This window comes from Mustelus asterias, chromosome 4 (assembly GCF_964213995.1).
Source record: "Mustelus asterias chromosome 4, sMusAst1.hap1.1, whole genome shotgun sequence".
In the NCBI taxonomy this organism is placed as follows: Eukaryota; Metazoa; Chordata; class Chondrichthyes; order Carcharhiniformes; family Triakidae; genus Mustelus; species Mustelus asterias.
The window spans coordinates 20,188,007-20,200,911 of NC_135804.1; the positions used below are offsets into that span (position 1 = coordinate 20,188,007).

Here is a 12,905-nt window from a genome sequence, read left to right on the forward strand (position 1 = left end):
AGGACTGACATATGAAGAGAGACTGGATTGACTGGGCTTGTACTCACTGGAATTTGGAAGAATGAGAGGGGATCTCATAGAAACATATAAATCTTGGTGGGACTGGACAGGCTAGATGTGGGAGAATGTTCCTGATGTTGGGGAAATGCAGAACACGGGGTCACAGTCTAAGAATAAGGGGTAAGCCATTCAGGACTGAGATGAGGAAGAATCTCTTCACTCAGAGAGTTGTGGAATTTCTCTATCATAGAAAACAGTTGGGCTCAGTTCATTAGATGTGTTCAAGAGGGAGCTGGATGTGGCCTTGTGGCTAAAGGGATCAAGGGGTATGGAGAGGAAACGGGAGTGGGATACTGAATGTGCATGATCAGCCATGATCATATTGAATGGTGGTGCAGGCTCGAAGGGCTGAATGGCCTACTCTGCACCCATTTTCTGTTTCATAAACATTAAAATAGACGCATGACTATATGAATGTTTCTTTATTTGCACATTAAATAATTAACAAAAAGCAAAATTCACAAAATGTTCAGAACTGTTAAGTTTCCTCTAGATTGTATTCATTTCACTTTCTCAGATAACTTAAAACTACCTAACTTCCCATACACTGCTGCAAAATGGACCCGATGAATCGATTCTAACCAGTACAAAATCAAGGATTTGTGTCTTCCGTTGAAATTGATTTTCAGAACCACCTTGGCATCATTTGACTGTTCCCACAATATTCAAATGCTTCATCCAGTTTTTGAAAACCAACTACACTTTGCAAAACTAATAGATAACACGGTTCACGTGTTCTGAAAACAATTGGAGCAGATAATCACCTACTTAAAAAAAACATTGCCTCTCCACCGACCCATTCATTCTGTAAAGAGAGGGTGAAAGAATAGCCCACCCTAAATATAACTGTTAAAATACTCTAAAAATATACATTAATTGAAGTAACAGGAAACAAGAAATGAGTCAAAAAGTACAAAATGAAGAACAGTATAAATACAGTTATTTGACAATTTCCTTTGGTTCAAAGGCATTCTGTTTTAAACACAAAGTTATCTGCGTTCCTGGGTGTTTAGAACCAAATTCTTTCACAGGCAGCTTGTATACCTCAATTGCATTCTTAAAATAAAACATTTTTAATGTATTTTAATGAAAAACTGGACAGGTAGGGAAAATAACACCAATGCGTGTCTACTGAAATTCAGAACATACTAGAAGTAACTCGGGAACAATATTGGTGAAGAGAAATTATAAGTTGTGCAGTTTTTGGTGTATATCCTTTGTTACATACTGACTAACCTATTGTGTCTTTCCAACATTTGTAGTTTCCTTTCGGGTTTCAAGAATCACAGTTTTTCTTTGGGTCATGCATATGGATTCTTATATCTACAACAGTATGCTATCTGACCTATTTATACTGCAAGTTATACCGGGGCGGCACGGGTGGCAGGCACTGCTGCCTCACAGCAGTGGACTCGGGTTCGATTCCCGGCTTGGGTCACTGTCTGTGTGGAGTCTGCACGTTCTGTGTGCGTTTCCTCTGGGTACTCTGGTTTCCTCTCATAGGCCAAAGATATGCGGGTTAGGTGGATTGGCTGTGCTAAATTTTCCCTTAGTGTCAGGGGACTAACTAGGGTAAATGCATGAAGTTATGCGGATAGGGCCTGGGTGGGTTTGTGGTCGGTGCAGACGCGATGGGCCGAATGGCCTCCTTCTGCACTGTCGGATTCTATGATTCTAAATTGGTTTATCTATTCCAGCATGTCTCCCTGAACATATTACATTTAGCTAGCACTTTGCATAATATGAGTTATTTCCTCACTATTCAACTTGAATAATAGTTGCTAAAATCATATTTCAATCAACAGGATCTCAACATCAACTATGTTCACTCAAATTGGGATGAGGAAAACAATTCTAAATATTTTTCACATTAATCTCTGCAGAGAATGCCTCAGGCTCACAGCATTTTGAAAATTCAGACACTAAGGTGAAAATTCGTTCAACCCTATTAATAAAATCAGCAAATAGTGTGCGATTCTTAGTTCTATTTTTGAAATGCTGGAATAAACATTATCTTAGAATTCAGTGACATTAGCTTGCAGAATGGCGGGCAGCACGGTGACACAGCAGTTAGCACTGCTGCCTCACAGCACTAGGGACCCGGGTTCAATTCTGGCCTCAGGTGACTGTGTGGAGTTTGCATGTTCTCCCCATGTGTGCGTGGGTTTCCTCCGAGTGCTCTGGTTTCTTCCCATACTCCAAAGATGTGTGGGTTAGGTTGATTGGCCATGCTAAATTGCCCCTTAATGTCAGGGGGATCAGCAGAGAAAAGACGTGGGGTTAAGGGATAGGGCCTGGGTGGGATTGTGTTGGTGCAGATCCGATGGGCCAAATGGCCTCCTTCTGCACTGCAGGGATTCGATGGTTCTACAATTCTATGGAATTAAAAATAGTGACATTTAACAATTGCAGAATTTGCCAGCCAAATCTTTTCAGGACAATGTTCAAGAAGATACTTAAGGAAAATATATATTGCATTGTCTGTTTTATGTTTAACATTGATTTCTATGTTTCTAAGGACTGGATTTGCAGTTTAAAAAAAAAATTAATTTGTGGGACATGGACATTGCTGGTTGGCCGGCATTTATTGCCCATCCCTGGTTGCCCTTGATCTGAATGGCTTGCTAGGCTATTTCAGAGGGCAGCTGAGAGTCAACCACATTGCTGAGGGTGTGGAGTCACATGTAGACCAGACCGGGTAAGGACGGCAGATTTCCTTCCTTAAAGGACATTAGCGAACCAGATGGATTTTTCCAACAATTGACAATGGTTTCATGGTCATCAGTAGACTCTTAATTCCAGATAGTTTTTATTGAATTCAAATTCCAGCATCTGCTGTGGTGGGATTTGAACCCAGGTCCCCAGAACATTAGCTGAGTTTCTCGATTAATAGCCTAGTGATAATACCATTAGGCCATCACCTCCCCTATAGTTTTTTGACACAATACAGGAAAGAGTTGGAGTTGCACTCCTCAGATTAAATTTATCTTAAAACAAGAAAACAATAAACAGTGCCTCCCGCATCAACTTGGCACACATTGTTTGTCAGTATTGAACAGCCATTATACATCTCAAACTATCACCCTTAAAATGCTACTTTAAAAAAAGTTGTTTCTAATGCAAAAACTAAAATAAATCCAGAAGAGTAACTAGCTAAATGGCTTCTATAATTTTGCAAACATATAAAAATTCTACATATCTTTTCCACTACTTTGATTGGATTTCATTGTGATAATTTGGATTTCAAGTTGACAAAAATACATTCCTGATAATTACACGGCACATTTATACGTAACATATACATAGGACAAATAACTTAAAAGCATTTGTTTTATAATGAAGACAATGCCACAAATATATATTGTGGAAAGAAATGTCATGTGTAGTTGCACAGTAAAAACTTTTCCAAAAAAAATGTATGATTACGCTACGTACACGAGACTAGCAATTCTTCAACTGTGATTTGGATTTTTAATTAGAAAATAATTTCCCTTTTTGTGGTTGGAGGTCCTGTTACAAAGCTACAGAATCCAGTTTTCATAAATACTTGCAGGGCACATTTCCTCTGGTCACCTAGCACAAATATTAGTCACAGTGTGCAAATATGAGATGGCATTGTGGCATCACAAAGAAAGCGTCACAGATTTGTCTGATGTATGCAGACCTATCATATATTACAGGGAAAGACAAAAAATGTGTGCACTGGAACTCACAAACTACTGAAAAACCAGAACTACAATTAACTGCTGTAGTACTTTCCTTCTTGCTTTCAACTTCAAGGTGGCAGGACGAATTCCAAAATAGGCTTCTTATAATTATAACAGGATTTTCAGGGAAAAAATATAGCAACATTCATCGGAAAATGTATCACGAGCCACAAACACGTCACTGTCCATGTTAAATAACAGAAAACATTTTAGCATTAGGCAAAAGAAGGATATACCTGTATTTAATATTTTGAAGTTGAATAAATTATCCAAAAGTCTAGATAGATTGTTCACTATATGTCTTATTCCATCAGAGATCAACTGCGCAATATTAACAACATACCATTTGAAATACATTTATACTGAGGAGTAATGTTGCTAGCAGGGGAGTTTTGAAGTTTTGCATGACAGTTTAAATTAAGCAAATATAAAATAGAAAAGATTTTTGTTGTGATGATTGCCTCTTTAAGGACAACACAAGCAGATGAAAGGTCACCTGGTCGGGTGACCAATTGGGACTCAGATTGGGGAATCACTGCAGGGGGTTTAACAGCAGCACGGCAGAATAAGGATCACCTGAACTGGGTGAACAATCAGGAATCAGATACTTTGTTGTGTTGCCCTAAAAGGGACAGTCACCACACCTTCAGAAAATGCTTCATTGTAAAAGGGGAAAAAAACCTCATAATTCAGCATGGAGCTAGAAACTAATATGTACATGGAGGCTTGTAAATACAAAAAGGCGTTGGCTTTCTGGACAGAAACATTGAAACTTTTAATATGGCTGGTGTTTGGTGCTATGAATTTCCACCTCAGTCTTATGATGCTATCTGTTCAATAAAAAAATCACTATGGCTTGTAATGCACTAATTAGCATTCATAACCTTGAAGATAAATTATATCTTACAGGACTGTTGTCCGTTTCCTTCAGCGATGGAATCATGATCTGAGTTTTTAGTACATTGCAGTGTTTTTAAAAAATTCTTTCATGGGATGTAGGCATCGATGGCTGGGCCAGCATTTATTGCCCATCCCTAATTGCTCTTGCAGGGGCAATTAAAAGTTAACCGCTTTGCTGTGGATCTGTAGGCCAGACCAGGCAAGGATGGCAGATTTCCTTCCCTAAAGGACACTAAAGAACCAGATTGTTTTTTTTACAAAAATCAATAATGGTTTTAATTCAAGTTTCACCATCTTTTGTGATGGGATTTGAATGTGGGTCCCCAGAGAATTATCGTGGGTCACTAATCCAGTAACAATACCACTATGCCGCTGCCTCCCCACTGTTGTAGAGGTGTACTGCAATCTTACTGTGCTAACTGTGATCATAGTGATTCTGTCCATCATATTGCACTGTACCTAGTGAAGCTTAGGTAACATTTCAATGAATAAAAGCAATATTTTAGCAGTTGCTAGGATTGCCATTTCTTTGGTTTTGTACTGTACTGTACATTCCTTTTTCCTTCAGAAAGCTTGTAGCATGAAATGCAAGGCACCAATGGTTTATCTTTTTCTGCATCATACAATGGCATCAGTTAATTTTCATTATCAACCAACATCTAAACTCATGTCATGTCCCTCCCCACGACCAGTTTTTGAATTGGTAAAAGGGATCGAACAACAATAAAAGTAACACATTTTCAATTTTGTGTGAACCTGCTACATGATACGTAATCTATGAAGTTAGTCGACGTTCTTGACATCTATTCAGATCTCAGTAAAACAGTTTACTTAGTTTTGCTTTAATAGTTAAGCCTCAAGGGTAATCAGCAATAACTTTGATGTCTTGGGGCCCTGTGCTCTTCTTACTTGTTGTTTCCGGAGTTCAGATTTGATAAATGAACTCAGCTTCACAGAAGAACAACATTGATCTGAAAGAACAAAGGCCATTTCATAAGGGGATAGAACTGCACTCCATTAGATTCTGCAGTTACACCGAATCCTCATGAGCTTTTTCTTAACATTGCATGTGAGATGTTTTAATTGACTGACTGTTGGAGGACGGATTTCTTTGAAAGGCTTTGGTGTCAATAGGCCATTAAATCAGGAGGGAAAAGAAACAGCTTTATGAAAGTGGGAAGATAGTCAACGTTTTTCACTATTTTCCATGATCGCACTTGCCTGACAGAAATAATAACTAAGTATAGTGCAATAAATGTATCGACTGTATTGGTCTGCTTTTAACAAGTGATTTCGAACTTTGCTGATCTCTCAGCCATCCTCTTTAATATGCATTGACATTCATCCTGGCATCAGGGTTGGGTGGCAAAGGCCCACCTTCTTTCATGTATAAAATTTGGCGCTGTTGGCAGGTCTCTTTTCCCTGTCTTTACCTCTGAAAAAGGAAAACAGCAGAAAATCTCTTTGTTAGTTATTTAATTTAGGCTTTGGAAGCTCATTACCATAAACATCCAGCAAAGAATCAAACGTAAAACAATTTCAAAATTCTCACAATCTCTACCCCAGAAATGACAATAGTGTTTCTCCTTTTAAGGATGAAGGAAAGTTGGCCTTGTTCTTCTTAGAGTAGAGAAGATTAGAGGGATATTTTATGGAGATGTTCAAAATTATGAGGCGTTCTGGAAGAGCAGATAGGGAGAAACTGTTTCACTGAATCAAAGCAGAAGGAGGCCATTTGGCCCATCAAGTCTGCACTGACCACAATCCCACCCAGGCCCTATTCCCGTAACCCCACAAATTTACCCTGCTAATCCCCCTGACACTAGGGTCAATTGAGCATGGCCAATCAACCTAACCCGCACGTCTTTGGACTGTAGGAGGAAACCGGAGCACCCGGAGGAAACCCACACAGGCACGAGGAGAAACTCCACACAGACAGTGACCCGAGGCCGGAATTGAACCCGTGTCCTTGGTGCTGTGAGGCAGCAGTGCTAACCACTGTGCCGCCCCTGGCAAGAGGGTCAGTAACTTGAGGACACAGATTTCACAGATTTAAAACAATTGGCAGAGAGGTCAGTGAAGGGAGCGGGGTGGGAGGCGAAGGGAGGGGAATGAGAAGAAATTTATTACGGGCCTGAATTTTTCGGATGGCGGGGGCGTGCCATCCCTGCCAACTCTGCCTGCCCTGCAGCCAATATATACTTAAATGAGCATTGATTGGCTGCAGACGGGACTTCTGTCCCTCACTCACGTGGAAGTCCCACTTTACAGAGCTACCGGCCAATCTGTTTTTCAGTCCCTGCAGCGACAGCACTCTAGTGGGCAGAAAAGGAACTGCCTGAGCCTAAGTGCCAGAGCTGCAGGAATAGGCAAGTATAAGGGGTCTGAGGGCTGGGAGGATAGAGAAGCGCATGGAAAATAGAAGCAGGAGAAGCCCATTCAGCCCTTCGAGCCTGTTCCGCAATTCATTTTGACTATGGTTGACCATCAAATTCAATATTCTGATCCCGCCTTCCTCCCATATCCCTTGACCCCTTTCACCTCAAAGAGTTATATTTAATTTCTTCTTGAAATCACACAATGTTTTGCCTCAACTACTTTCTGTGGTAGTGAATTCCACACATTCATCACTCTCTGGGTGAAGAAATTTCTCCTCAGCTCAGTCCTAAAAGGTTTACCTTTATCCTCAAACTATGACCCCTAGTTCTGGACTCCCCCACCATTGGGAACATTCTTTCTGAATCGACCCTGTCTAATCCTGTTAGAATTTTATAAGTTTCTATGAGATCCCCTCTCAGTGGGGGAGGGGGAGTAGGAGATCTCACCCACTTCCCCCCCTCTTCCTACCTGGGATCTAACTTTGATTCTTTCTGGCCTTCTCCACTTCTGGGAATGGGGCCCACCCTAGTTTAAAATCGCTGTGTGGTCAGGGCGGGTGGGAATGTGGAGGCAATCCTGTCCCTTGCAGTTTCACACTCGCCCCACGTCCACCGGTGGGGGGAGTGTAAAATTCAGGCCATGATCTGGAATGCATTGCCTGAAAGGGTAGTGGATGCAGATTCAATAAGAACTTTCAAAGGGGAAATATTTAAAATCGGGAAAAGTGCAAGGCCATGGAGAAAGTGGTGGAGAGTGGGACCAATTGGGGACTTTTTCAGAAAGGCGGCATGGGTATGTTGGGCTGAATGAGCCTTTGCTCCATATGATTCGACCTCATTTGAATGATCGATGTTGTTCCACCATGAAACAGTGTGCTGTGCATGGGTGCAATGAAATCCTATTATAATGATACAGATTATGTAAATAACTTATGTGGAACAAGGTTAGATTGATGAAAGATGGATGAGGAGAAATTTCTTCACCCAGAGGGTGGTGAATGTGTGGAATTCACTACCATAGAAAGTAGTTGAGGCCAAAACGTTTTCTGATTTCAAGAAGAAATTAGGGGCTTAGGGACCAAGGGTTATGGGAGGAAAGGCTATTGAATGCGATGATCAGCCATGATCAAAATGAATGGCGGAGCAAGCTTGAAGGGCCGAATGGCCTACTCCTGCTTCTGGTTTCTATGTTTCTATGAGAAGACTGCATTTCACATTGCTGGACTCCTATTCGGAACACCTAAAGACTTTCCATTGGGGTGTATGGTTACACAATTTGAGGTCATAATAACCAGACATGTGCAGCTGACCGCAAATCTTTGCTTTAATATAACTGCACTTTGCACAGAAATGAAATTAGTAACATTGAGAGGCTTAGGATACAGATGCTGATGTATTCCTCCACACATTAGTTTTAAACCTAAGTAGGTACACAGTTTACAATTCATTTGATTAAAAAGTCATCAAGTATCTTTGTGAACAATATAGAGGGGAACATATCACGGTAAAATCTGATGAGGAATTAAATGCAGATTACATGTTGATAAAGCCAGCAGCTTACATCACAGAAAACACATAATTTGTGCATTCATATCTACATACTTTTATTTATAATATAATTGAAGTTAAAACAAATTTATAGAAAGGGGTCGATATCATGGATCTCCCTTCCTGAAAGCACAGTGGGATACTTACACCACATGGACTGTAGTGGTTCATGACACAATTTTTAAAATAGGGAATTGAGCAATTCTGACCATTTGGGTGGCTGCTCACTGAATGTTTGCTGAATATTTGCCCGCAACCACAGCAATGTTATGGACATTCTTCACATCGACAAAGCAGAGTGCCAAACAGAACCAATCTCACCAGAGTGGGAGGGGAGGGAGAGGAGGCGGCAGGGCGGAGGGTGGTGAGGTTTACTTTTTCAGAGCAGGTACCCAGAGGTGGCAATGGGCCATCTCATTTCGGTGGGGGCACTGTTTTTTTCTCTCTCTGGCTACCTCAGAAGAAGAATGTCAGACTTAGTATGAAATAAGCCAAGAAAAACTATTACCTGTGGAATTAATCAGAGCATACAGGGCATCAGTTCCAACATAAATAGACAGTCGGGGACCTGGGATATTAAAGGGCAGGCCTACTTCCTGAAACTGGCCGACACTTTGGGTGGCACGGTGGCACTGTTGTTAGCACTGCTGCCTCCCTGTGCCAGGGACCCCCGAGTTCGATTCCCGGCTTGGGACACTGTCTGTGCGAAGTCTGCATGTTTTCCCCATGTCTGCGTGTGTTTTGTCCGGGTGCTCTGGTTTCCTCCCACAGTCCGAAAGATGTGCTGGTTAGGTGCATTGGCCATGCTAAACTCTCCCTCAGTGTACCCGAACAGGCGCCGGAGTGTGGCAACTAGGGGATTTTCACAGTAACTTCAGTGCAGTGTTAATGTAGGTCTACTTGTGACACGAATAAATAAACCTAAACTTAAACAATGGCACATCCCTTTCCAAATTGCCCCACCACGTTGCTGGGGCTAACAGGACAGGAGGGCTACTAAGGCCATTTTGAGGCAGTTACAGTTTTTTGTTAACACAAGCAAGTCTGAATCATCCGCAAAACCGCCTGCGAGAGATCAGTAATCACCCTTTCACTAGTTTCTCAGAAACTCTGAAGGATTATAGTTTTCATATACTTACCTCCTTTTTGGAACTTCTGGCAGCTGATCCCTCTGTCCTCCACCCCTTCCGGTTTGTATTGTGTGAGAGTCGTATAGCATTGAGTCAAATTGTCGTTGACGGGGTGCATTGCTACTGTATAAACCCTCTATAGTCCGTGGTCTAACTGGAGCAGTATCGTATAACCCTTCCACCGGCCGCTGCCGTAGCTGCTGACGCGAAGAGTAAAGTTCTTCTTCACCTTCCTGTGACAATCAGATAAAATGTTTTTAATGGGAATTAGTCTCATCCAGCTAAAAGTCATATGGTCATATTTCAAGTATGTGGTTATGGGACAGCAGAATAACATAAATAGCCTAACACTAATTCTACATAGTATGTTTATTTTAGGTGGATAATTTCCCAAGAGTGTCGTTTCTTTACAGGAGAAAATGATCTCCATTTCACAAGCTCCTGAATTCACATCAGGATAGAATGAGATTGATTGTTAAATTAATAACACTGCAAAAGAATAAATACATTTTCTTGTGCTAAATTTATTGTGGTGGTTTCCCTCATCATATAAGGTAGGACACAAATGTAGGCAGATAATAAACAATTTTAAAGTTTTTTGTTGACACTGCTGCCTCACAATGCCAGGGACCCACATTCAATTCCACCCTTGGGTGACTGTGTGGCGTTTGTAGGTTCTCCCCAAGTCTATGTGGGTTTCCTCTGGATGCCTCGGTTTCCTCCCACAGCCCAAACACGCACAGGTTGGGTGAATTGGCCATTGCAAATTGCCCCTTAGTGTCCAAAGATGCGTGGTTAGGGATATTAGTGGGGTAAATACGTGGCGTTACGAGGGCAGCGCCTGGGTAAGATGCTCAGCTGGAGAGTTGGTGCAGATGCAATGGGCCAAATGTCCTCCTTCTGCACTGTAGGAATTCTATGATTCTGGAATATAAAATAGAACAGAATAGAATCCCTACAGTGCAGAAGGAAGCCATTCGGCTCATCAAGCCTGCGCCGACAACAATCCCATCCAGGCCCTATCCCCATAACCCCATGTGTTTACCCTGTTAATTCCCCTGACACTAATTTATCACGGCCAATCAACCTAACCCGCACATCTTTGGAGTGTGGGAGGAAACCGGAGCACCCGGAGGAAACCCACGCAGACACAGGGAGAACGTGCAAACTCCACAACGACAGTCACCTGAGGCCAGAATTGAACCCGGGTCTCTGGCACTGTGAGGCAGCAGTGCTAACCACTGTGCCACTGTGAAATCTGACTCACTGAAATTTAAGTTCTTGCATTTTACTACTGTAATTAATTGACTGATCGTTCTTTTTTTTATTGATTCACTCCTCTGCTGCTTGGACTGTCAAAATTATTGACTGATGCACAGGCATACTTAGTGGCTATCAGGAATTCTTACCGAACCCTGAACGTACATGTTATTATCGTTCTATATTTTTAATAATGATGGATTTGATTTTATTCATGTGATTATTATCCTTCTCAGTTAAAGATAAAACGAAACAAGGCAAATAGATATAGTGGTGAGTATTGATTAAGTGGAAATGGTATTAAGCAGGAAGCTGAAATTCTGGAAAACAAATGAATAGGATGAACTTAGTAAGTGTATCCCAGCCTCTGAACAATTTAGCTACTCATTGACCTTGACTTTTAGCAATATTAGTGGACAAATACATTGATATAATATTTCAATGAGCTCTATTTTACTGGATCTACTTAAAATAATGCCTATGTTGAAATAGTGAGCTAAGGAATGTCATGGTATAGCGTTTAGCACTTGTGCTGTGCTGTTACCAATAATATTTTCTATATTAATAGCACATTGACCCTTGTGTTAGATCCACTGACCTGAACTTCAGAAGCAACACAGAAGCCCTAATTCACACTGACTTCAAATCAAAGTTAAATGGAGGAGGGTGTTGTATTTTACATTTAAGTGTTTTAACTGAACAGGTCAGAATAATATGCAACATCCTGAAAGAAGGCAATATTCTCATTCTCACTAGGAGGAAAATATCAGTCGCTAAGATATTAATATTAATCATATTCCATATGTTAATGGCCGTCTTTCCACTCTTGCTGAAAGGTGTCTCATTGTCATTTGTATTTTGTCTATTGGTTAATCATTTTTATATTCTATGTTAGTTATGTTAATTTGGATCATGAATCTTTGAATAAAAATGCAAATCCTATGTTAGAACTTGCTCTCCCTCCCCATCTAACTATGTTTCTTATGCATGAAACACAGTGGACTATTCACATCCTGAACAGTAATTCAGTGTGGGGAAATTACATGCCTTCTGTAAAGTCTGACTGGATTTTTATTCCATTGAAATTAATGCGATGAAAATTAGGCATTCTGTAAAGTGCATACGATCTGCATCCCCAAGTGCGGAAGATGAAAATCCACTCCTTGGTCTCTTCCCTATCCTTGCCTTACAACAGTGACTACACTGGACACTGGGGCTGGACGGAGTAGATAGGGAGAAACTGTAGCCACTTGTAAAAGGATCAAGATCAAGAGGGCATATAGAACAAAGAATAAACAGCACAGGAACAGGCCCTTCGGCCCACCAAACCTACACTGATACACAGTTTCTATCCTTGTATTTTAAGCAATTTGCAAAGAAGCAAATGTGGGGGGTGATTTTCCCAAAAGTGCTGAATTGGCGGGAAAACTGTTCTAGATCATGGCTGTTTTGTCAATTCAGCTTCTCACCTGAATCTCCGCACTCTGTGTACTGAAGAGGTCCCAGTCATGAATATCATTAAAAACCAGGCCGGGGGCAGGGGGAGGGGAGGGGGGACTATTCACACTGGAGTTTGACAGTTCTGGAACTCTGCGCCTGCGCAGTGGTCCCAAACTGTCAGACTCCCATTTGCTGGCCAGCTCAATCGCTGGTCAGCCCGGGACCACCGCAGTGCTGTCCCTCCAGCCCCCCCGGCCCAATCGCGGCCCCCACAACAATTCCCAGGCTAGCCCTGACCTCCCGCCCTATCCCGGAATGCCCCGATGCCCAGGCCCCACCTCCCAGGTCTCCCGCTAGCTCCCCTAATGGTCCCGATAATTAACAAATCTACATATTTAAAATAAATTTTAAAAAGATTTAAATGACTTACCTGTCTTCCCGCCGGTTTCCAGTGTGGTCTGGCCAGCGACTGCTCGCCGGCT

The 12,905-nt window shown here is 41.6% G+C and overlaps 1 protein-coding gene across 3 annotated transcripts in view; it reads right to left on the bottom strand.

The window, feature by feature from the left end:
• Window positions 1-467: 467 nt before the first annotated feature.
• Window positions 468-12,905, bottom strand: part of plcg2 (phospholipase C, gamma 2) — a 262,650-nt gene continuing 250,212 nt past the window's right edge. For all 3 annotated transcript variants that reach the window (XM_078210630.1, XM_078210629.1, XM_078210628.1), the window contains exons 31-32: window positions 9,733-9,956; window positions 468-6,102 (exon numbers count right to left, since the gene is read on the bottom strand). In XM_078210630.1, the coding sequence (XP_078066756.1) occupies window positions 6,051-6,102; window positions 9,733-9,956 (276 nt within the window). In that variant the 3' untranslated portion in view covers window positions 468-6,050. The remainder of the gene's footprint in view (window positions 6,103-9,732; window positions 9,957-12,905) is intronic.